The 22,171-nt window shown below is 35.1% G+C and overlaps 1 protein-coding gene across 3 annotated transcripts in view; it reads left to right on the top strand.

Moving 5' to 3' along the window:
* usp53a (ubiquitin specific peptidase 53a) overlaps positions 1–22,171 on the top strand; it is a 65,069-nt gene that overhangs the window by 36,683 nt on the left and 6,215 nt on the right. For all 3 annotated transcript variants that reach the window (XM_039669749.2, XM_039669748.2, XM_089121584.1), the window contains exons 13-15: positions 3,713–3,847; positions 9,480–10,176; positions 12,997–13,064. In XM_039669749.2, coding sequence (XP_039525683.2) covers positions 3,713–3,847; positions 9,480–10,176; positions 12,997–13,064 — 900 coding nt within the window. The remainder of the gene's footprint in view (positions 1–3,712; positions 3,848–9,479; positions 10,177–12,996; positions 13,065–22,171) is intronic.

Raw genomic sequence — 22,171 nt, 5'->3', positions numbered from 1 at the left:
GTGCACAGATGCAATTTGAACTAAGTTTTAATAAAATGTGACATTAACTTTCACTGCCAGTTTGTGCCAAGTCATTGCAATAAGTTTATTTCATGGACATGTTTACATTTGTTTTGACAGTATTTTTTTAGGCAGTCTGAATCTAATATATTGTGGCCCCAGAAAGTATTTATTCCTAAATGACACATGTACGAATGCCACTGCATTTGATTGTTAAACAATATCAAATAGTTTTTCTCCGAACTAATTTCACTTTTTTGAGCCATGTAAAGCCATGCAATACTGTAATATTGTTTGGGGTGCAACATGTAAAACATATTTAAATAAGATTTTATTAATACAAAAGAAATTCTTCAGGATTATGAGTAATTCAAATAGATTGTTTCGCATCATCTGTTTCGCTATTTTTGTAAAAAAAAATACAAAAATACGGTTTCCCCCTTTTGTAAAACTACAACTAATCAATCTACACTGAAATACAGAGGGCTTTCCCTCTGGAATCATTTGGACCCTGTTTTAAAGACTAAAATCACTATCAACTCTTTCAAAAGAAAGCTGAAAAAAATGTTAACATATAATTATTATTATATGTTAACTTAATTATTTATCTCGTTAATTTTTTGTTTTAAAATGATTGATGTATTGATTGTATTGTCTTGCTTGATCATGTAATTTTATGTCCATTTTAATGAGATTTCGGGGAAGTGGTTTTATAAGACCTCATGGTCTTCTCACTTTCTCTCGCACAGTGTGTGTGGGGTTTTTTTCTTCCTTAATGGATTTGTAAAGTTGTATTTTAAATTTTATATGTGCAAATAAATAAAATCTAAAAATCTAAAATCCATGTAGTTTTTTTTTTTTGTCATTTTGTCTTTTTGTTTTTTGGTTTAGTTTGATTTAAGGCTTGTAAGAGAAACAAACTAACCAAACTAAACCAAAAACAAAAAGACAAAACCCCAAAAAACAGAAAACAAAACAAAAAAACTACATGGCTCAAAAAAAGTGAAATTAGTTCTAAGGAAAACTATTTGATTTTGTTTTGTTTTCTTTGTTTTTGGTTTAGTTTGATTAGTTTGTTTCTCTTACAAGCCACATAGGATAAAAGTGTCTGTTAAACAAAACAGTGAAACAAAGTCAAAACTATCTAATCAAACTAAACCAAAAACAACAAAAAGACAAAACATTTGGGGTTTTGTCTTTTAGACAAAGAAAAAAATCAAAAAGCAAACAAAGAAAACAAAACAAAACAAAAAAACAACTACATGGCTCCAAAAAGTGAAATTAGTTCTAAGAAAAATGATTTGATTTTGTTTTGTTTTCTTTGTTCGTTTTGTTTTCTTTGTCAAGGTTTTTATTTTTTTAATTTTTTTAGTTTGATTAGTTTGTTTTGACTTTGTTTTGCTGTTTTGTTTAACAGACGCTTTTATCCTATGTGGCTTGTAAGAGAAACAAACTAACCAAACTAAACCAAAAACAAAAAGACAACCCCAAAAAACAAACAAAGAAAACAAAACAAAAAAAAACTACATGGCTCAAAAAAGTGAAATTAGTTCTAAGGAAAACTATTTGATTTTGTTTTGTTTTTTTTTGTCATTTTGTCTTTTTGTTTTTTGGTTTAGTTTGATTTAAGGCTTGTAAGAGAAACAAACTAACCAAACTAAACCAAAAACAAAAAGACAAAACCCCAAAAAACAGAAAACAAAACAAAAAAACTACATGGCTCAAAAAAAGTGAAATTAGTTCTAAGGAAAACTATTTGATTTTGTTTTGTTTTCTTTGTTTTTGGTTTAGTTTGATTAGTTTGTTTCTCTTACAAGCCACATAGGATAAAAGTGTCTGTTAAACAAAACAGTAAAACAAAGTCAAAACAATCTAATCAAACTAAACCAAAAACAGAACAAAAAGACAAAACATTTGGGGTTTTGTCTTTTTGACAAAGAAAAAAAAACCAAAAAACAAACAAAGAAAACATAACAAAAAAACAACTACATGGCTCAAAAAAGTGAAATTAGTTCTGAGAAAAATGATTTGATTTTGTTTTGTTTTGTTTTCTTTGTTCGTTTTGTTTTCTTTGTCAAGGTTTTTTTTTTTTGGTTTAGTTTAATTAGTTTGTTTTGACTTTGTTTTACTGTTTTGTTTAACAGACGCTTTTATCCTATGTGGCTTGTAAGAGAAACAAACTAACCAAATTTTGTCTTTTTGACAAAGAAAAAAAAAACAAAGAAAAGAAAACAAAACGGGTTTATTTTATTTTTTATTTTTTTGTTTAACAGACGCTTTTATCCTATGTGGCTTGTAAGAGAAACAAACTAATCAAATTAAAACAAAAACAAAAAGACAAAACCCTAAAAAACAAACAAAGAAAACAAAACAAAAAACAAAAACTAAAGTGAAATTAGTTCTGAGAAAAACTATTTGATATTGTTTTGTTCTGTTTTCTTTGTTTGTTTTTTGGTGTTTTATCTTTTTGTTTTGTTTTTGGTTTAGTTTGTTTTGACTTTGTTTTACTGTTTTGTTAACAGACACTTTTATCCTAAGCAACTTGTAAAAGAGGAGCAAAAGCAACAATATTCATAATGTAGTGTTTTTTTTTGTTGCTTTGGCTTTTTTTTTAGCTTCATGCTTTTTGTTTTACATTTGTGCATTTAGCAGACGCTTTTATCTTAAGTGTCTTGCAAAAGAGGAACAGACGTTTTTAACATTTTTTTTTTTTACTTGTGCATTTAGCATATGCTTTCATGTGCTTTTTTATCCTAAGCAACATGAAAAAGAGAAAACAAAAGCAAAAATATTTGTAATATACAGCATTTTGTTACTTTCTAATGCCGCTTAGATGTCCAAGTACATTTTGGGGCCACAGTTAGAGTAAACTTTACAAAGTTCAGAAGGAGATCTGTATCTTTTAAGTATGTTCTGGAATGTAAGATGCGATCGCTGATGTTTTTTCAGCTGTATCTAGTAACCCCTCACTAAGAGACCGTTATGTGATTGCCATGTATTTGTTGGGCCTGACCAATTTGCTGCCCTAGGCAAGATTTTATCTGGTGCCCCATGCCTTACTATTTTAAAATAGCATTAGTAAAAAAATAATAATAATAAATAAAAATTCACTCGTTTACTAATTTTGGCGCCCCTATTAAGTGGTGGCGTCCCTAGCATTTGCCTATGCCACGGGCCGGCCTTGTGTGTTTGAGTGCAAGAAATGTCCTTTCTCTTTTTGTTATCTGTCTCTCTCTATCACTCTTTTGCTCTCTTGTAACACTTCACTGCTTTTCCCCTCCAGCACAGCAAAAAAAACTGAAACACACACACATTGATTGCCGTTAAGGCTCTACTGTCCTTCCCAGAAGCCTCAGGGGTGTATTTAAAGAGTGCAGAGGCCACACTTTCTCTCACCATCCCAATGATCCTTAACTTCAAGTGTACTCTAATGCTTTATTTGAAGGGTGCTGCATATGGATTTTACAGCTGACCCATAAAACATGCTTGACAGTGTTTTTTAATGGCTGCATTAACATTTCAAAATTCCTGTAGAAAAAGTGCTACATTTAGACCTTGATATATGATCATTTCATAGGAAAGCTAATGAATTCAAGCGATATAGTTTTTAATACCTCCATATTAGCAGGATTTTTCTGGAACAGTGAATTGTAGAATTACATCTCTAGTAAAAGTGCCGCATTTAACCATATCCGTGTTGTTTGTCTTACAGTGAAGATGAACTTGGATCCAAAGAGTCGATTTAGAGAGATTTTGAGGGAGCTGCCGAAAGAAGGCCGTCCCATCAACCTTATCAAGAAGGACTCGGACCGGTCACAGGCAAGACCAGAAACTCTGCGGAATCGGGGTAAGCGTGTTACATTTTGACTGTTTTATGTACAAAATATTTTTTAAAAACTCCATGCACTGTTTCAGCACCTCTCTTCCCAGTCTGTCAGTAACAATCTGTTTAGTTCTTGTCTTTATGAAGCCCCTCCTTCTGAAAAGTGTAATGTGCTCTGATTGGTCATTTGGACCAGTGTGTTGTTTTTGGACAACCGCTTCAAGCATGTCCCTTACCATAACCACGAGTTCCAACACCAACTCAACCTGACCTCGTCCCTTGATTTAATGCAAATTATTTAAATGGGCAATATTGTGACGTGTTCGTTCCCGGAAGAAAACTCAAGACTTTAATGGAGGTCTTAATAGAGAATAACTCGTTTTGGAGTGACTTTGTGCTTTGTAATTTTGGAGCAACATTACACACTAAAAATGTTGAAAATGTAAAAATATATATTCTCCATCCTCCTTAGAGAAGCACACGTGTACTTTTTACACTCTGGGCTTTTAGCAGAGCTTTGGAGTGGAATAAACTAGCTCACAGTGCCCTGCTGGTCCTTATGTAACCCGGGGTCAGCGAGAAGTGTTAAAAACACAGATTACTTCTGACTTGTGCTCCATCCTCACGCTGAGTATTGTAATCTCTGTAACGGTTCCTCCGTCTAGCTTGCGCTGAGCGACCAGCTCTTTTGTTTTAGCTCAAATTAATAATGGGTCACACTGGGTGATGCAGTTATAAGAAGAAGAAGAGCCTTTCCAAAGCTCAAGGTCGCTTTACATGGAACATTTATTATACATTTAAACACTGACACACAACTTACAATCACAAAGGATACATATAATCACATTTAAATGAAGTACATGTTAAATAGATATGTTTTTAACTGTGTCACTGATGAAATATTTCGAAGTGAAAGGGGCAGTGAATTCCATAATGTTGGCGCATTTACACTAAATGACCTTCCACCTAATGTAGATAATCGAAAACAAAGGATGGACAATATAGTTTGAATATGGTCATGCAGCTCTAAACTGAGAGTTCAGTAGATGGTAATGTAGTATTTTCGTTGTTTTTTGGTGTGATACGTTTTTATTAGCTTTTTTTTTTATTTCATATTTATTTTTATTTTAAATTAATCAGTCCTGCCATAGTCAGTAAAATAAACCAGATGACTGACAGCTATTGTATATCCGTATAACCAGAGGTAGAACGATTAACTTATGTAAAAGTATTGCTACTTAAGAAATAATTTACTTGAGTACAAGTAGAAGTACTGAAAAATAATATGGTTTAAGGAAGAATTAATGAGTACTCTGCTGAAAAGCTACTAAGTGCTTGCGATGTGAACTTTATGGAGTGCTAAGCACTCATGTAATGTATGTTTCATTCATACTGGAAGCCACAGTGTGCCCTCACACATAAAGTCCACAAGTGAGCTTTACCATTAAAGGATTAGTTCACTTAAACATAAAAATTCTGCCTTCATATACTCACCCTCAAGTTGTTTCAAACCTTTATGAATTTCTTTCTTCTGCTGAACACAAAATGAAGAATGTCGGTAACCAGACAGTTGTTGGACCCCATTGACTTCCATAGTATTTTTTTTTCATACCACTTGCATAACCACACTAATGCTGGATGAGGTCAGAGATACTCACTCAAAGGGCCATAAAGGCTTTGCTGAAGCCTTTCTAATGAAACATGTTCATCAGATCAAGTCATCTGTTTTAGAAAAGATTGCTTGCTGAAAAGTAAGGACATCAGTTGTTTGTCTGAAGAGTGTGTCTAAAGACAAGTATGAGCTCAAAGGAATAATTCGGGCAAAAATAAAAATCATTTACTCACCCTCATTTCATTCCAAACTCGTATGGCTTGCTTTTTTTATGTGGAATACAAAAGGTTTTAATGTTTTGGCTTCATTACATGGGAAAAGAGTGGGTTAGTTCATCCAAAAATGAAAATTGTCCCTTAATTTACTCACTATCAAGCCATCCTAGGTGTTAATGACTTTCTTCTTATATATTAAAGGAGTAGTTCACTTTTTAAAAAAAACTTTTGCTGATAATTTACTCACCCCCCATGTCATACAAGATGTCCATGTCTTTCTTTCTTCAGTCGATTAAAAAATTAAGGTTTTTGATGAAAACATTCATGGATTTTTCTCCATATAATGGACTTCAATGGGAACCAAACGGTTCAAGGTCCAAATGAGAGTTTCAGTGCAGCTTCAAAGGGCTTTAAACGACACCAGATGATGAATAAGGGTCTTATTAAGCGAAACAATCAGTCACTTAAAAAATAAATAACAAAGTTTAAGTTTTATAAGCTCAAAAGCTTGCCTTGCTTTGTTCTGTGATGAACATTCGTGACTCTCCTGTTCGAACTCGTTCATCAAAATGAACAAATCATTTTTTTTGAGTCATAACTCGAAGGGTCCTAGATAAGACCCTTATTCATCGTCTGGTGTTGTTTAAAAACCTTTGAAGCTGCACTGAAACTCTCATTTGGACCTTGAACAGTTTGGTTCCCATTGAAGTCCATTATATGGAGAAAATCATGGAATGTTTTCATCATTTGTTTTCGACTAAAGAAAGAAAGATGTGGAAATCTTGGATGACATGGGGGTGAGTAAATTATCAGCAAAAGTTTTTTTAAAAGTGAACTACTCCTTTAAGTTAATTTTTTTTTTTAAACCTGGCTCTTCCAAGCTTTATAATGGGAGTGAATAGTACCTGAGATTTTGAAGCCTCAAAAAAGCTCATCCATCCATCACAAAACGAATCCATACGGCTCCAGGGGTTAATAAAGGCCTGAAGTGAAGCGATGCGTTTTTGTAAGAAAAATATTCATATTTATAAACTATAATCATTAGCTTCCGGTAACGTCGACGAGTTCCTGTGGTAGAGTGACCTCTGGTCAAGTTGCAATCAGTTAATTTCAAATGCATTAACTTTTAAATTTATAATCAAGTACTTTATATGCGCTTTAGTGTGTTAATCAGCAAATCAAAATTAGTGTACTTTGGAATTCGACAAAAGACAATGATTTGAAATGTATTTTAAAGAAAACTTTTAATTTGAAAAATGACATTAAGTCATGAGTACAATTAAGTGGCCTCATTAATGTTATATTTTCTGTAGGTAGTTTATATAATATACAGTAAAACTTTATTTTAGTTTATGTGCTTTATGTGCTTACTGTAGTAAAAACACTAAATTATGCATAATTACATGTAACAAATCCTAAACCAATCCAATTATTTCTCTGTACATAAAAGTATAGTTACACTGTAACAAAGATGCCTTAAAAAAAGTGTAACCAAATTTATTTTTAAGGTTTAAGTACACTACAATTGCACATTCAATACAATTAAGCACACTGGACACATTGGACAGTGCACATAACTGGGCCGTATAGACATGAGCTTATGGGGATCACAATGTAATTTCCTCATGTGCAATGAAACTGGCTCACCATATTGTGCACGTGTCATGTGACCCACATTACCATCTCCTTTTATTGCTCATAAGCAGTAAAAGTGTGGTTTGCAAGCCAAGCTGCTTGACTTTGCTTTACCCTTTTTAAGTATGTATATGGCTTACTAATGGCTTTTTAGCCTTCAGCGTGTATATCTCCGACCAGACCGCCTTCATCTTGTAGAAAGTTAGCCGTGTAGGCTGTTTGAGAATTCATTATGCCAGATAATTAGTATTTTCAGTGTGTGTGATGACCGCGAGTCAAAGTTACATTAACATCTAATGAGACAATGCTGTTTTTTTTAAAGCTCATAGTGCATGACGATATAGGTACTTGGCACTAGGTGGAATGGCACTATTATAGCAGTGTGGATTTGCACTGCCGTGAGATTTCTATGCCACAGTGCCAATATCAGCACTGTTCTTCCCAAAGAGAGTCACACTTCCACCTTCACAATAAAAAAAGGTCATCCAGGCTATTAGTACAACCTCGCATATGTCGGAGATGGATGATTCTGGCCTGTAGGCTGGATGCAGCATCTGTGCATTGTTTGTGTAATAGAAATGAACAATTTAATTACACAGCCAAATTTGAGAGTGAACCAGGACTACATTCACACAGTTGCTATATACATTTTATTATTATTAGTCCGGTTTGGAAAGCCGAGTACAGTTTATATACAGTTTGTTCATGAAAATTGACAACTCTTTAAGTGCTGAACAGTTTAGATTTCATTCTTTCTTGAAATACTGAAGTGTATTCTTTTCAGTTTTAAAATACATGTATTTCAAATAAAGTTTATAATATTAACGGGGTGGTATAATGCCCTTTTCACAAGTTGTAAAATAAGTCTCTGATGTCTCCAGAGTGCTCAATATACCCCACATACATTTTATATAGCATGTTAAAATTGATACTTTTTGAGGGTGAGCAAAAATCAGTTTTTGTGTCTGTCCCTTTAAATGCAAATGAGCTGCTGCTCCTGGCACAGGGGGCGGAGCGTCAACAGTTTTTGTCCTTTTACCTCACACAGACATGCACTGAAAATGTCAATGTTTATGTTCAAACCCGAGTCAGACAATAATGGAGAGACTCGAGAATAAGTGACTGCAATATGGCATTTCTGAATGGTTAGTTGATGAATTTAGGTAGCTTATGTGTTAAATTGATTAGCATATTCTGTCATGATGATATATAAATCGCGTTCCCGGGGAGGGGTTTATGTAAATTTTAGGGTTTGCGATGTCACTAACCTGGGAGGAATGTTGTGTAGTCCCTACCAGCCGTTTGTTGTAGTCCTTAAAAAAATAAAATCTGAATTATTAATTCATTTATTATCTAATATATTTTGATTCTTTTTTTTTACCTTGACACCAAGTCACTATCATATTTATTTGTTTGTTTTATTACATTTTTCTCCATGAAATAGATAAAATGCATTTTCTAATGTAATAATAAAAAATATAAAACTAAGAACTATTTCTATACTACACATTTTCTTCAATGTGAAACTGTATCACCCTAACAATGGTAAAAACATTTTATTTTTATTATTTTTTAAAATAATTTACAATTTTACTAGAGATGTAATCAAGTTGTTGTATTTATTAATTGCTTTTTTATGTATTTTTGTTTTATCTGTCAATGGATCCATCTAAATAAATAGTTACGTCATGACACATCTGATAACTCTATTCACTGTGTATACGCTTATTTCACGCAGCCGCCATTTTGAAATCGAAAGCGAGGCCGGAAGAACCCCCGAAGTATAGATAAACAATGCCTTGGACTACTAACCTGAAGCTACTGCTGCGATTTACACTATTGGATGTTAATATCCAATTCAGGATATGTATGTAGTTTGTTCCTGCTGCTTTTTTTACATTCTGAATTATACATAAAAAAAATCTTTTATTTATAAATGAATTTCACTGTATTTCACTGTAGTCTAAAATATAAAAGAAATGTATGTACATTTACTAATTTGTAGATTAAACGCAACAATACGCCATCAAATTCGTGACTCTCCTATGATTAAAAGCGACACTTTCCCTCCAAAATGGCGGTTGCGTGAAATCAGCGTAGTATACAAGAAATATTACACTGCGAGTATCTTCAGTGCCAGTTGGGTAAATTTCCCCCGAATCGAGCAATTTGTAACTCTGCATCTCATCCCCAGACTCAGCGCCTGAGAAGCCTCACGCACGCTCACTATCTCCTCCTGAGAATGGCTTTAAGAACCTGGAGCCACGACTGTACAGCAGCCAAGGCCGAGGGCGGACGAAAGCGGAGCGCTGGCCTGTTACGGCCACTCACTACAACCACGAACCACGCTCTCAACCTCAGCCTCGGGTCCCGCTTCATCCCCCCGCAGAGCATCGTCCTCGAAGGTTAGAAGTCGGCAACGGCTACGAGACGGACAGCAGTCAGGGCTCTCGCAGCCGAGCCAATCGCGCGTGGAGGCCGATGCGAGAGGCACTTAATGTCGACAGCGTACTCAACACTGATGATAATCAAAACTCCCACGACTCTCGCAGACAGACCTTTAACCAGGAGAGCGAAGAGTTGCCATGGGGCCGACGTGAAGAACGCAAACCCAAGAGTTTGATGACTATTTATGAGGACGAGCTGAAGCAGGACATGGGAAGCAGGAGCTCGCTGGAATCAGCGGGTCGAGGACTTCCAGAGCCGGACAGGGTTAAAACAAGCGTCAACAACCTCAACATTCGGACTGATAACTGGAAAATCCAGCGCACTGAATCTGGATACGAAAGCAGTGATCGTCTCAGCAGTAGCTCGGCCAATCTGGACTCTCCTGTGGTGGAGAACTTGAGCAACAAAGAAATGCAATCCATACCTGAACCTAACCTTTCCAGGTAAGAACTAAAGTAAGCCTCAATCAGGAAGAGCATCAAGACACATGCATGGCACACTAGGGGATAAATGTCCCTACAGTGCTGACATAAATCTGATTTACAAGACAAGAAATCTACATGAATTCAATACTAATTAGGGAGATGTCATGCACTCAGTTTTTTAGGCCACAGAAAGGAGATTCACTGACAAGAAAAAGTGGGATTTATTTAAAGGGAAAGTTCACCCCAAAATAAATTCTGTCAATTACGTTCCAAACCCATAAGACTTTAGTTCATCTTCGGAAAACAAATTAAGATATTTTTGATGAAATCTGAGCGATTTCTGTCCCTCCATTGACAGCTACGCAACTACCACTTTTGACACTTCAAAAAGTTCAAAAAGAGATCGTAAAACTAATCCATATGAATTGAGTAGTTTTAATAGTCCAAATTTTCAAAAGAGACATGATCGCTTTATATTATGAACAGATTGAAGTTGGGCTGTCTCTGATTTTATCAAAAATCTTCATTTGAGCTCCAAAGATGAACAAAAGTCTTGTGACCTGACAAATTTCATTTTTGGGTGAACTATCCCTTTAAAAAAAAATTGAATTATTTTTTTAATATACACTACTGTTCAAAAGTTTGGGCCCTTTTTTTCTAATATTTCTTTTTACAAGGATACATTAATTTGATTAGTACACTCTCAGAAAAAAGGTACGAAAGCTGTCACGGGCTGTACCTTTTCAAAAGGTAGACTTTTGTCCATTTTAGGTACTTATTTGTATGTTTTATGTGCTAATATATACATTTTATGTGCTAATATGTACATTTCAGTTGCTAATATGTACATTTCAGTTGCTAATATGTACATTTCAGGTGCTAATATGTACATTTTAAGTGTTGATATGTACATTTTAGGTGTTAATATGTACATTTTATGGGCTAATATATACATTTTATGTGCTAATATGTAAATTTTTGGTGCTAATATGTACATTTCAGGTGCTAATATGTACATTTCAGGTACTAAAATGTACATTTTAAGTGTTGATATGTACATTTTAGGTGCTGATATGTACATTTCAGGTACTAATATGTACAGTTTAAGTGTTATGTTCATTTTAGGTGCTAATATGTACCATTAAGGTACCAATATGCACCCTTAAGGTACAAAAGTGTACCTTTTGAAAAGGTACAGCGGCAGCCCCAGTGACAGCTTTTGTACCTTTTTTCTGAGAGTGTAGTGACAGTAAAGACAATGTTAATGTTACAAAAGATTTTTATTTCAACTTTCTATCCATCAAAAAAGTCATGTTTTCCACAAAAGTATTATGTGTTACTAATATTATTTATGTTTTAAAATATTATGTATGTTAAGTACTACAAATGTTGTTCTTTTTTAAAGCGGCCTTTAAAATACTTTTTAGAAACAGAAACCAATTCCTATTTTTTTGGACAGAAGTGTATAGAGTAATCGTTTTGTTTGTTTGCTTGCTTGTTTATCTTTTCAAACCAATTAAACAACATGTGAGAGATGCCTATGAACAGTGTTGTGTTTAAGCTGTGTCGGCAAAGAATACTTTTCAATGTTTTTCTTTGTCAGATAAGGTGTCAAATTTTTGTGTAGCTGTGCATATATCGTTGTCATTGTGAATCAGAGTACACCATGTAGCAGTAATGTGAGGTGGAGGTGTATAACGTCATTGTTTAAGGTCTTAAAAAGGTTAGGTTTGGGAAGAACTAACTTGTGGACTGACTAAAGGACTGGTCAGACTAGATGACCGCCTCATGCAGCTGTTCTTAACTCAAATTTAACCTGTTTAATAGTTTAAAGGGATAGTTCACCTAAAAAATTTAAATTCTGAATTGAAATTTTTGAGTGAACTATCACTTTATAGGTGTAGTTCACTTTTAAAAAAAACTTTTGCTGATAATTTACTCACCCCCATGTCATACAAGATGTCCATGTCTTTCTTTCTTCAGTCGATAAAAAAATGAAGGTTTTTGATGAAAACATTCCAGGATTTTCTCCATATAATGAACTTCATTGGGAACCAAATGTTTCAAGGTCCAAATGACAGTTTCAGTGCAAACTGTTCAAAGGGCTTTAAACCACACCAGACGATGAATAAGGGTCTTATCTAGAACCCTTCGAGTCATGACTCGAAAAAAGATTTGTTCATTTTGATGAACGAGTTTGAACGAACACTCATCACAGAACAGAGCAAGGCGAGCATTTGTGCTTATAAAACTTAAACTTTTTTATTTAGTTTTTAAATAATCGATCGTTTCACTAGATAAGACCCTTATTCATCGTCTGGGGCCGTTTAAAGCCCTTTTGAAGCTGCACTGAAACTCAATTGGACCTTGAACCATTTGGTTCCCATTGAAGTTAATTATATGGAGAAAATCCTGGAATGTTTTCTTTAATTTCTTAATTTCTTTTCGACTGAAGAAAGAAAGACATGGACATCTTGGATGACATGGGGGTGAGTAAATTATCAGCAAAAGTTTTTTTAAAAAGTCAACTAAGTATGAAGTTTGCATTAAACTTACATATTACTTTTGCGTGACAGAGCCAAAATTAGAGTTTTGTCCATGTTTGATTTTTAGGCGTTTAGATCCACTTCTTTTTATTTTTCACATTCATCAATATTTCAAGCTCACCAAATGTGAACTTAAAATGATCATGTGAAAGACTAAGATTTTAATGTGTACCCATTCTTCCACATTCATATGTTTGAAATTAAAAGTGAACGTAGCACAAAATCTAGTGCAACTAACCACCCCTTAAGCCATATACAACATTGCTGAGTTCAACGCATTCTGTATTTTTAGGGAACTAAACTACCAAAGGAGGAATGAGGATTCAAAGGCTGAGATCTCATCTTCGTCCATCTTCTACGGTAAGAACCCTCAGAGGCTTCTCGGTTAAAAGTGTTTTCGAATCTAGTAGTCTGCCTATATAGCAGCTGCCTTCTAAGGCATGTTTAACTATCATTGAACCTCTTATGTGGACCAGTTCATGTTTTGTGTTTTATATATATTGGCTTTTATTTTAATATTGTATGTAATATTGGAAAGCAGTATTCATTTTAAGTTTGGCTGAAGTTACTTTTTTAGTTTTACATTTTGTATTAATTATTTTAGTAATTAAACTTATTTTGAGTTCGTTCCCAAGGCAATATTTCAGATTGTTTTCATTTGATTTTAGCTTTATCTTGCTTAGCAATAATCGTTTTAGTTGACAATAACACTGACATTGGTTTTTGGATGTTAGCATGTTGCAAAAATATGTTTGATGTTAGCATGGAAAAGGAGTGCAAAGTGTGTATTTTGTCACCCTTTGAAAGATCTCGCCACAAAGGCTGGAGGTCGAACTGCTAAAGTCCGCTTAATACAGAAGTAATGATAAGAGCAGACAATTATTCACTAACTAACTAAGAATGACTGTTTTTGATGATGATGAAATCAAAATAAGAGTTCGAACCTCAGCTGTACCATGAAAACCAGCGTTGTTATTAAAAACCATTCCTTCATTGAAGCTAACTTTAACTAAAATATAAATATTAAATGAAAAACTTAAAATAAAAATCTTCAAATGAAAATTGACCACTAAAATTACTATAGTAACTAAAATTACTTGTTTTCAATAAAAAAAAACATTTACACAAAGCAAGCCGATCCACTTTTCCATGTTGATAAGAGCATTAAAATGAGAAAAAATAATGGGGCAAAAAGAAATCAAGAGACATTTAGAATAGATAAAAATGTGCGATTGATCACGATTAGTCGCGAGTTAACTATGTCATTAATCGCGATTTAAATATTTAAATCGTTTGACAGCACTAATAAATTTGTAATATGGCAGTGTGCGCCTCAGACGACCCGTCACTGCTGTTATCAGCACTCTCATTCCAGATGAACTGGTGAAGTGAAGGGTGCACATGGGGTCGTGTTTGGGGACGAATCATTTGTCCTGGTTGTCAGCGCTGGGAGCTGTTTGTGTATGCATGAGTGTGTTGTGATGGCCGGGGTGGGGGTCTATTTACCCCGCTGTAGGTGGTTTATGGGCTGAAGAAGTGAAGCAGAAAGGACAGCTCTCGGGCTGTGTCCTCTCGCTCGCCTTTAAGGGTGTTCCACTGCGACTCGAGCGTTGAAGTGTTCACTGCCGTGGGAAATAATGGCTGTGCGTTCTTTTGACGGTAAATGAGTTGGGGGTCTTAGACAGTGACAGAGAGATGCATGATGTTTATAATTTGGCAGACCCAGATGGCAGTCATTTAAGCAGTAATACAATTCAGATGTTTCTTTATTTTTTTGAGCTGCAATATTACATTACATTTTATATCCAGTTGTATTTCAAAATTGATTCGACGGTGCTTTCCAAATGTGAGCTTGGAATTGGTTCAAATGTGCTGTGTGTGTGTGTGTTGCCTTTTTAAACTGGCCTGATTCCAGTTGCCAATGGAGCAGAAATCATAAAAGTAAAATAAGAGAACGTGTATTAAATAAAATCCTGACTACTACTACAGAATTAAATTGATATTAATAAGTTAATATTAACTTATGCAATGATTTCTGCTTTTGTTTTGGAGTTTCCTATTTATACATGTATATGCATCCACGGTCGAATTTTATTATATAATAGACCCCTTTTCAGTTGGTAAACATGGTCACGTTTTTTGTGGGCGGAGCTTAGGTGGAGGCAGAACGATCCCTCTGGCTGCTTCACTAACGCTAGTTAGCAAGGATTGTTAGCTTGTTTTTTAACAATGACTGGAGAAAATCTGATTTTATCTTAATGTGTAAGGTCACTCAGTGTCCAGGACCGTGATTGTTATTTTTAATGGACGTAACCAGATTGGCCGACCCGTAGCCGCCTACACGCTCACTCAATGCATGGAAGATCTGACAGGATTAACGTTACGTTACCTCGGTTGAGTGGCCTGACTTCTACACCTACCTTATAGAGAAACCGATCGTAAAGAGAAACTGAGGGCATATGAATCTTTAGATGCCTATATGGTCCTGTACAAGACTTGTGTGTACGATCCACAGTTCTGCCGAGACGTCGACAATGTAAAGAGTGACATTACAGTGTGATTTTAATGATGTGAATATTTTCTAGAAATAAAAGTTCCAGATGCAGCATATTCATTTTTCATCAATTCTTGCACCAAACAACACAACTAGATGACATTTAATAATAGTAACAATAATTTAAGCTCCTTATTATGTAGCCGAATCTGTGCTGGTTTGTATTGGCAGCCTCTAGTTTTCACTTTGTTTTGCCTCCAGCTAGCGCCGTGACGTAACTGTGACGTCGGCGCAAAAGGAGTCTATACACTGCACATCACCTAATTTCTCAGAGAGCCTAAAATGACTTGTTTGAAGATTCAATCTCTCTAAACCCCACCTTTCCAAGAGCCTACTCTACTCTGATTGGTCAGATGGCCTAGTCTGTTGTGATTGGTCGACCACAGTCCATTGAATCTTCCTCAGCGCTTCATACAGCGATTCTTACAGGAACAATTGCATCTGTTTTTTTTCCGTATGGTCTTTCCGTATAGTGGTCCGCAACCTTCTGAAGTGTATGCAAAGTGGAACAGCGTCTTCTCAACATGTCGACAACATGAACCAAACCCTTCCCGTCTCTGAAACAATATATATATATAATATAAAATAGTTATATATAGATTATATTTTAATAATTGATAGCTACACCGTTTTTAATAATTATAATATTTTTAAATTAGGGCTGTCAAACGACCAATCACGATTAATCGCATCCAAAATAAAAGTTTGTGTTTACATAATATATGTGGGTGCACTGTGTATAATTATTTTATATAAATACACACACATGCTTGTATGTATTTAAGAAATATTTTCATGTATATACTGTATATAGATTTATATACAATTTAAATGATATGTAAATATAAATATTTTATATATAAATAATATTTTTCTTCAATATACATGCACGTGTGTGTATAATTATTTTGTATAAATATATAAATACACAGTACACCCACATATATTATGTAAACTCAGACTTTTATTTTGGATGCGATTAATCACGATTAATCGTTCGACAGCCCTAATTTAAATATTATGATTCAATTAAATGGCAGCACAAGACATTTGTGAACATTTAAAGTCGGCGTGAAGCAGAAGTTGAGATTGTCAATATCAGGGTCGTGACGTATATCCGAGTGAAACGGCTTCTGAAATTAGAAAAAAAAAATGTAGGGCGGGGCTTGATCACGTCCTTCGAGAATTTATTGGATCGTTGGAGGTTGGGCGTTGCAAACAAAATGGATGGAGATTTGAATCTGAGAGGCGGTGCACCTTCGAAGGGGGAGGGAAGGGTAATGTATTTGATTAAAGATTATAAGGGTGCATGTATTTTAAAAAAATTATGAAATGCACAGATAAATCATTTATAATAAACACTACAATATTACATATAAAAAGAAGGTTTTTCAAATTTGATTTCATGCCGACTTTAACACAAGTTAGTGTTTTTTTTTTACTTTTGATTCACTGAAAATCACCTGACGCTGCTTAGAATGACATTTGATGTAAAGCAAATTAACTTCATACATTTTTAAGTGTGACTTGCACGCTGAGATAACTCCCGCTCTTCCTGTGTTCATATTGCAAAGGAAGGAAATGTCAAATCCCATGTTAACAACCCAAGCTTTCAGTAAACAGCGCAGTTGAACATTGTCCTTGTTTGTGCACGGCAGAGGGCTTTTTAAGAGCTGCTGGCAGGATGTGCTTTCTCTTGCTCATAAATGGAAACGGTCTCATTGTCTCTGCAGTCCTCTTGTTCAGTATCAGTGCCGCGCTCAAGTTTTTAGCGTGCCGTGTGCGCTTTGTATCCCATAAGATGCTTGTAAAGGTCAGACCAGCAGGAGTTGCTGATAGTTCGGTGTGTTGAACAGACGAACCCATGACAGTTGATCTTCCTGTCAGGGCTGCTGTTTGCTCTGAATAGTTTCACAGAGACTCGCTATTCTCCCTCTGCAGACACACACACACACACACACACACACACACACATATGCATGCTGACATTGCTGAGTGTCATGACATTGATGTGTAATTTAAACTGAACCAAAGTCTGAAATCCTTACATAACTTGATCTTTGTGCTTTTGCTGCAAATGTCAACTAAATGAGCCTAATCCTTAAAACTAAATGAAGACAGGGCTCTCTGTTATTTCGAGAATGGCCCGGCCCATTTACTTTGATGTTTGGGCCTATAAATGTGAAAGTATGAATATAGTAAAGAGATTGTAGCATGACATTTCATGTACTGTATGCCACATTAAAACCATAAAGAGATTAGAGTGCTCTACTTAGCATTTAAGAGAGATCTTGTTGCACTGTGGAAAATATTTATTCTTAGACATCAGGAAATATTTTGGCAGATCCAGTTCAGTCTTGTCTAATGTGATTCATATCTATACAAATTTATATTTGCAAATATTACAGTACTTTCCTAGATTAATGTAGCTGTAATATGCAGTGTTGGGTTAGTCACTCTAAAAAGTCATTAGAGTTCATCAAGGATGCATGAAATTGCTTATTATTTCAAATAAATAATTAAAAATTGTATTTAAAGGAAGGTTGCATTAAAACATAGAGCTGAAATAAAACTTTTGCTGATAATTTACTCACCCCCATGTCATCCAATTGTGTGACCTCTTCCCAAAAGTGTTTGATTGGAGTGCAGTGCCAGGTTGCATGGATCTATGTATCTGTAGAATTTTGATTGCAATGTGTGCAAACTTCTGATGTGAAACCCATTTTAGCTAATCTAAAGAAATTTTGATGAAAACATTCCAGGATTTTCTCCATATAATTAACTTCAATGGGAACCAAATGGTTCAAGGTCCAAATGAGAGTTTCAGTGCAGCTTCAAATGACTTTAAACGACACCAGATGATGAATAAGGGTCTTATCTAGCGAAACAATCGGTCATTTAAAAAATAAATATAAAAGTTTAAGTGTTATACGCTCAAATGCTCGCCTTGCTCTGTTCTGTGATGCCCGTTTGTGACTCTCCTGTTCGAACTCGTTAATCAAAATGAACGAATCTTTTTTCGAGTCATTTTGTTCATTTATTTTTGAAACGAGCAATCGTTTCGCTAGATAAGATGCTTATTCATCGTCTGGTGTCGTTTAAAGCCCTTTGAAGCTGCACTGAAACTCTCATTTGGACCTTGAACCATTTGGTTCCCAATGAAGTCCATTATATGGAGAAAAATCCTGGAATGTTTTCATCAAAATCATTAATTTCTTTTCGACTAAAGAAAGAAAAAAGTGGACATATTGGATGACATGAGGCTTTTTGTTTAAAAGTTAAGGTTTTTTAACTTTGAGAAGAGAAGTCAACTACTCCTTTAATGCAATTACATCAGAAGTAACTGGAATTAAATGACAGAAAAATATTTAATTAATTAATTACTTGGTAATGTATAAACAATATAATGGTAATATGTTGTTACACACTTTTTAATTGTAATCTATAAAGCTAAAGGTGGTGATACACAGGACAACTTTTTGAGTAATGTTGCCATTAACTGGCAACCAGATGAGACACACGACCAACCTAAAGTATCCAGATAGAAATGCCCATTTTCAATGGGAACGTGCCCAAGCAAGATTGCCCAGCAAAAATTGCTCAAAAAAGTTGCCCTGTGTATCATCACCTTGACGCTGTGTTCCAGCTAAGAGCCTCTAGATTTGTTTGGGTCTGATTCACTCGACTATCGAGCCTGAAGAACAGGTGTGTGTCGCTCGGCTGCTGAGCTGGCAGTGATCTCATGTTGGTTTAAACGTTGAGTGTTGACGTATGGTTTGAGTTTAACACTCCCGAACTCTACCTCAGCTTCTGAAACCAGTCTAACTGCACACGTGATGGCCGGCTAAGCTCGTTTGTTCCCCACGTGTCCACATTAGTTCGGCAAGCCAATGATCTTACAATCATTTTTAAAAAGCAATTTTATGCAGTGTTATTATTTGTTGCTAAAACTATTGGTAACGTTTACGCCAACACAATAACGCTTCATTTGTTAACATTAGTTAAAGGAGTAGTTCACTTTTTAAAAAACTTTTGCTGATAATTTACTCACGCCCATGTCATCCAAGATGTCCATGTGTTTCTTTCTTCAGTCGAAAAGAAATTAAGGTTTTGGATGAAAACATTCTAGGATTTTAGGATTTCTAGAATTTTCTCCATATAATGGACTTCAATGGGAACCAAACAGTTCAAGACAGTTTCAGTGCAAACTCTTCAAAGGGCTTTAAACGATTCCAGAAGATGAATAAGGGTCTTATCAAGGACACTTCGAGTCATGACTCGAAAAAAGATTTGTTCATTTTGAGGAACGAGTTCGAACAGGAGAGTCACGATACATGCACGATGCATGCGCGTGCATCACAGGCGAGCATTTAAGCTTATAAAACTTAAACTTGGTTGTTTATTTATTAAATGAGTGATTAATTCGCTTGATAAGACCCATATTCATTGTCTGGAATCGTTTAAAGCCCTTTGAACAGTTTGCACTGAAACTCTTATTTAGACCTTGAACTGTTTGGTTCCCATTGAAGTCCATTATATGGAGAAAATCCTGGAATGTTTTCATCAAAAACCTTAATTTCTTTTCGACTGAAGAAAGAAAGACATGGACATCTTGGATGATATGGGGGTGAGTAAATTATCAGCAAAAGTTTTTTTCAAAAGTGAACTACTCCTTTAACTACTTTGGGTAACTTTATCTGACAATGAACCTTCCACAGCATTTATGAATCTTAGGTAATGTAAATCTCAACGTTTCTGTTAAGTTGTATCTGTTAACATTAGTTAATGCACTGTAAAGTAACATAAACACCAATGTTTTTATTAATTAACATTAACAAAAGTTAATAAATACTGTAAAATGTATTGCTCATTGTTAGTTCGTGTTAGTTAATGCATTAACTAATGTTAACAAATGAGGCCTGATTGTAAAGTATAAGCAAACTATTAATGTTTTGTTTATTTTAATTGAAATAAAGCTGAGAAAAATGTAAAGTATTGTAATTTTTGATAAAAAACATTTTTAAAAATGATTTCGGTTAGTTGCACACGTTTCTCGTTTCGTTGGAGTACTAAAACTAATACTTAAAAATAAGTCAATATACTAGAAATATAAAAAATAAAATCCAAGCACATTACATTTCAGTTAAATAGAAAAACTGAAAGGAATAAAAAAAAAAACCAATGAAAAATATTAATAAATGCTATAATAAATACCAAAATAACCCGCCAGCTGGTCATGTGCTCGTTTTTATTTAACCAACCAGAATGTTACTCATAGGTTATTCATCACACTTTTATTTTAGTCATTCATAACAAATCGAATCTGAGCACGATTATCTTTTATTAGTGGAGTTTATAAAGGCAAGAATCACTCATGCTTTTGAGTTTGGAACACCGAATGCTTTATCATATATAATCATCCCTCAATGTTTGCAGACATGAAAGATTATGATATCAAATCATGCGGCTTCTTGAAAAGAGATGCTGTTTTTTTTTCTAAACAATTGGATTGCTTGGTGGAAGATTAAACGAAGGAAAGAAATCCCCTAAACTTGCCCTGATGGAGGGATCCGTCACATCGAGGGTCCAGAATGTCATATTACGGGTGGTGATTTATTTTGGACTTCAGCAGTGTTTTATTTGTTTTCTGCTCCAAAATTGCAAGGGATGGCCATTAAATGGAGGTTCTTCTCATGAGGCTTAACAGCTTAAACACGACAGGCTTGAAAAAAAACTGAAAATGGGGTCTAAAGTCCAATCCTCTCATAATTGCATGCTAGCCAAAGGGATTTAGTTGTTAATGCGCTGGGGGAAAAAATAACAGAAGGAAGGGAAAGGCAATGTGTGTTGATACATCTCACTCTCTCTCACACACACACACACACACACACACACACTGCTGAATCTCAGGGGGCTCGAGCTCAGGGCAACCACTGTGCCCAGATTCAAAGACGAACCGGCGATCCCATGAAGAAAAGTGTTGGACTAATTAAAGAGTTCATCTGCCAATTTCTTCTTTTTTATGATGTGTTTTATAGTAAAAATATGCATTATTAGAGTAAATTGAAATGTGTTGTTGCAGTTCAGCTTCAGTAAAATTATATTAATGTGATGTTATAGCAGAAGTATAACTTTGACTTTTACAGCTAAACAAATTTGAAATCCTCATGATGGACTTGTCTACCCAGTAATGTGAAGTTTTTATCTTTAGCTCCCTCTAGTGTTTCATTTTCATTCTTATTTCCTTTATATAAGTCACCAGCCACTTTATTAGGTACACATTGCAAGTACCTAATTCTTGGTGGCCTAGATTCAATAAGGTGCTGACAATATTCCTCAGGGATTTTGCTCCATATTGTCTCGATAGCGTCACGCTGTTTATGCAGATTTGTCGAATCTCCTGTTCCACCACATCCCAAAGCTGCTCTATTGGATTGAGGTGACTGTGGGGGCCATTTTAGTACAGTGAACTCATTATCATGTTCAAGAAACCAGTTTGAGATGAGATGATGACGTGTCTTATCCTGTAGCCATCAGAAGACGAGTACACTGGTCATAAAGGGATGGACATAGTCAGAAACGAAGCTCAGGTAGGCTGTGGCGTTTAAACGATGCCCAATTAGCACTAAGGGGCCTAAAGTGTGCCAAGAAAACATCCCCCACACCATTACACCACCACCACCAGCCTGAACCAATGATACAAGGCACTATGGATCCATGCTTTCATGTTTACAACAAATTCTGACCCTTGTCTCAACAGAAATCGAGACTCATCAGACCAGGCAACTTTTTCCTATCTTTTATTATCCATTTTTGGTGAGCCATTGATGCTTGATCAGCTGGAACCAGTCTGGTTATTGGAGTGGATATTTTATATTTTTCATGTCATTCTCTGTAAACCCTAGACGAGCAT

This window comes from Pimephales promelas, chromosome 1 (genome assembly GCF_988280905.1).
Source record: "Pimephales promelas chromosome 1, fPimPro1.hap1.1, whole genome shotgun sequence".
NCBI lineage: Eukaryota > Metazoa > Chordata > Actinopteri > Cypriniformes > Leuciscidae > Pimephales > Pimephales promelas.
Note: the sequence above shows the minus strand (reverse complement) of the source record. Positions and strands in the feature narration are given on the sequence as shown.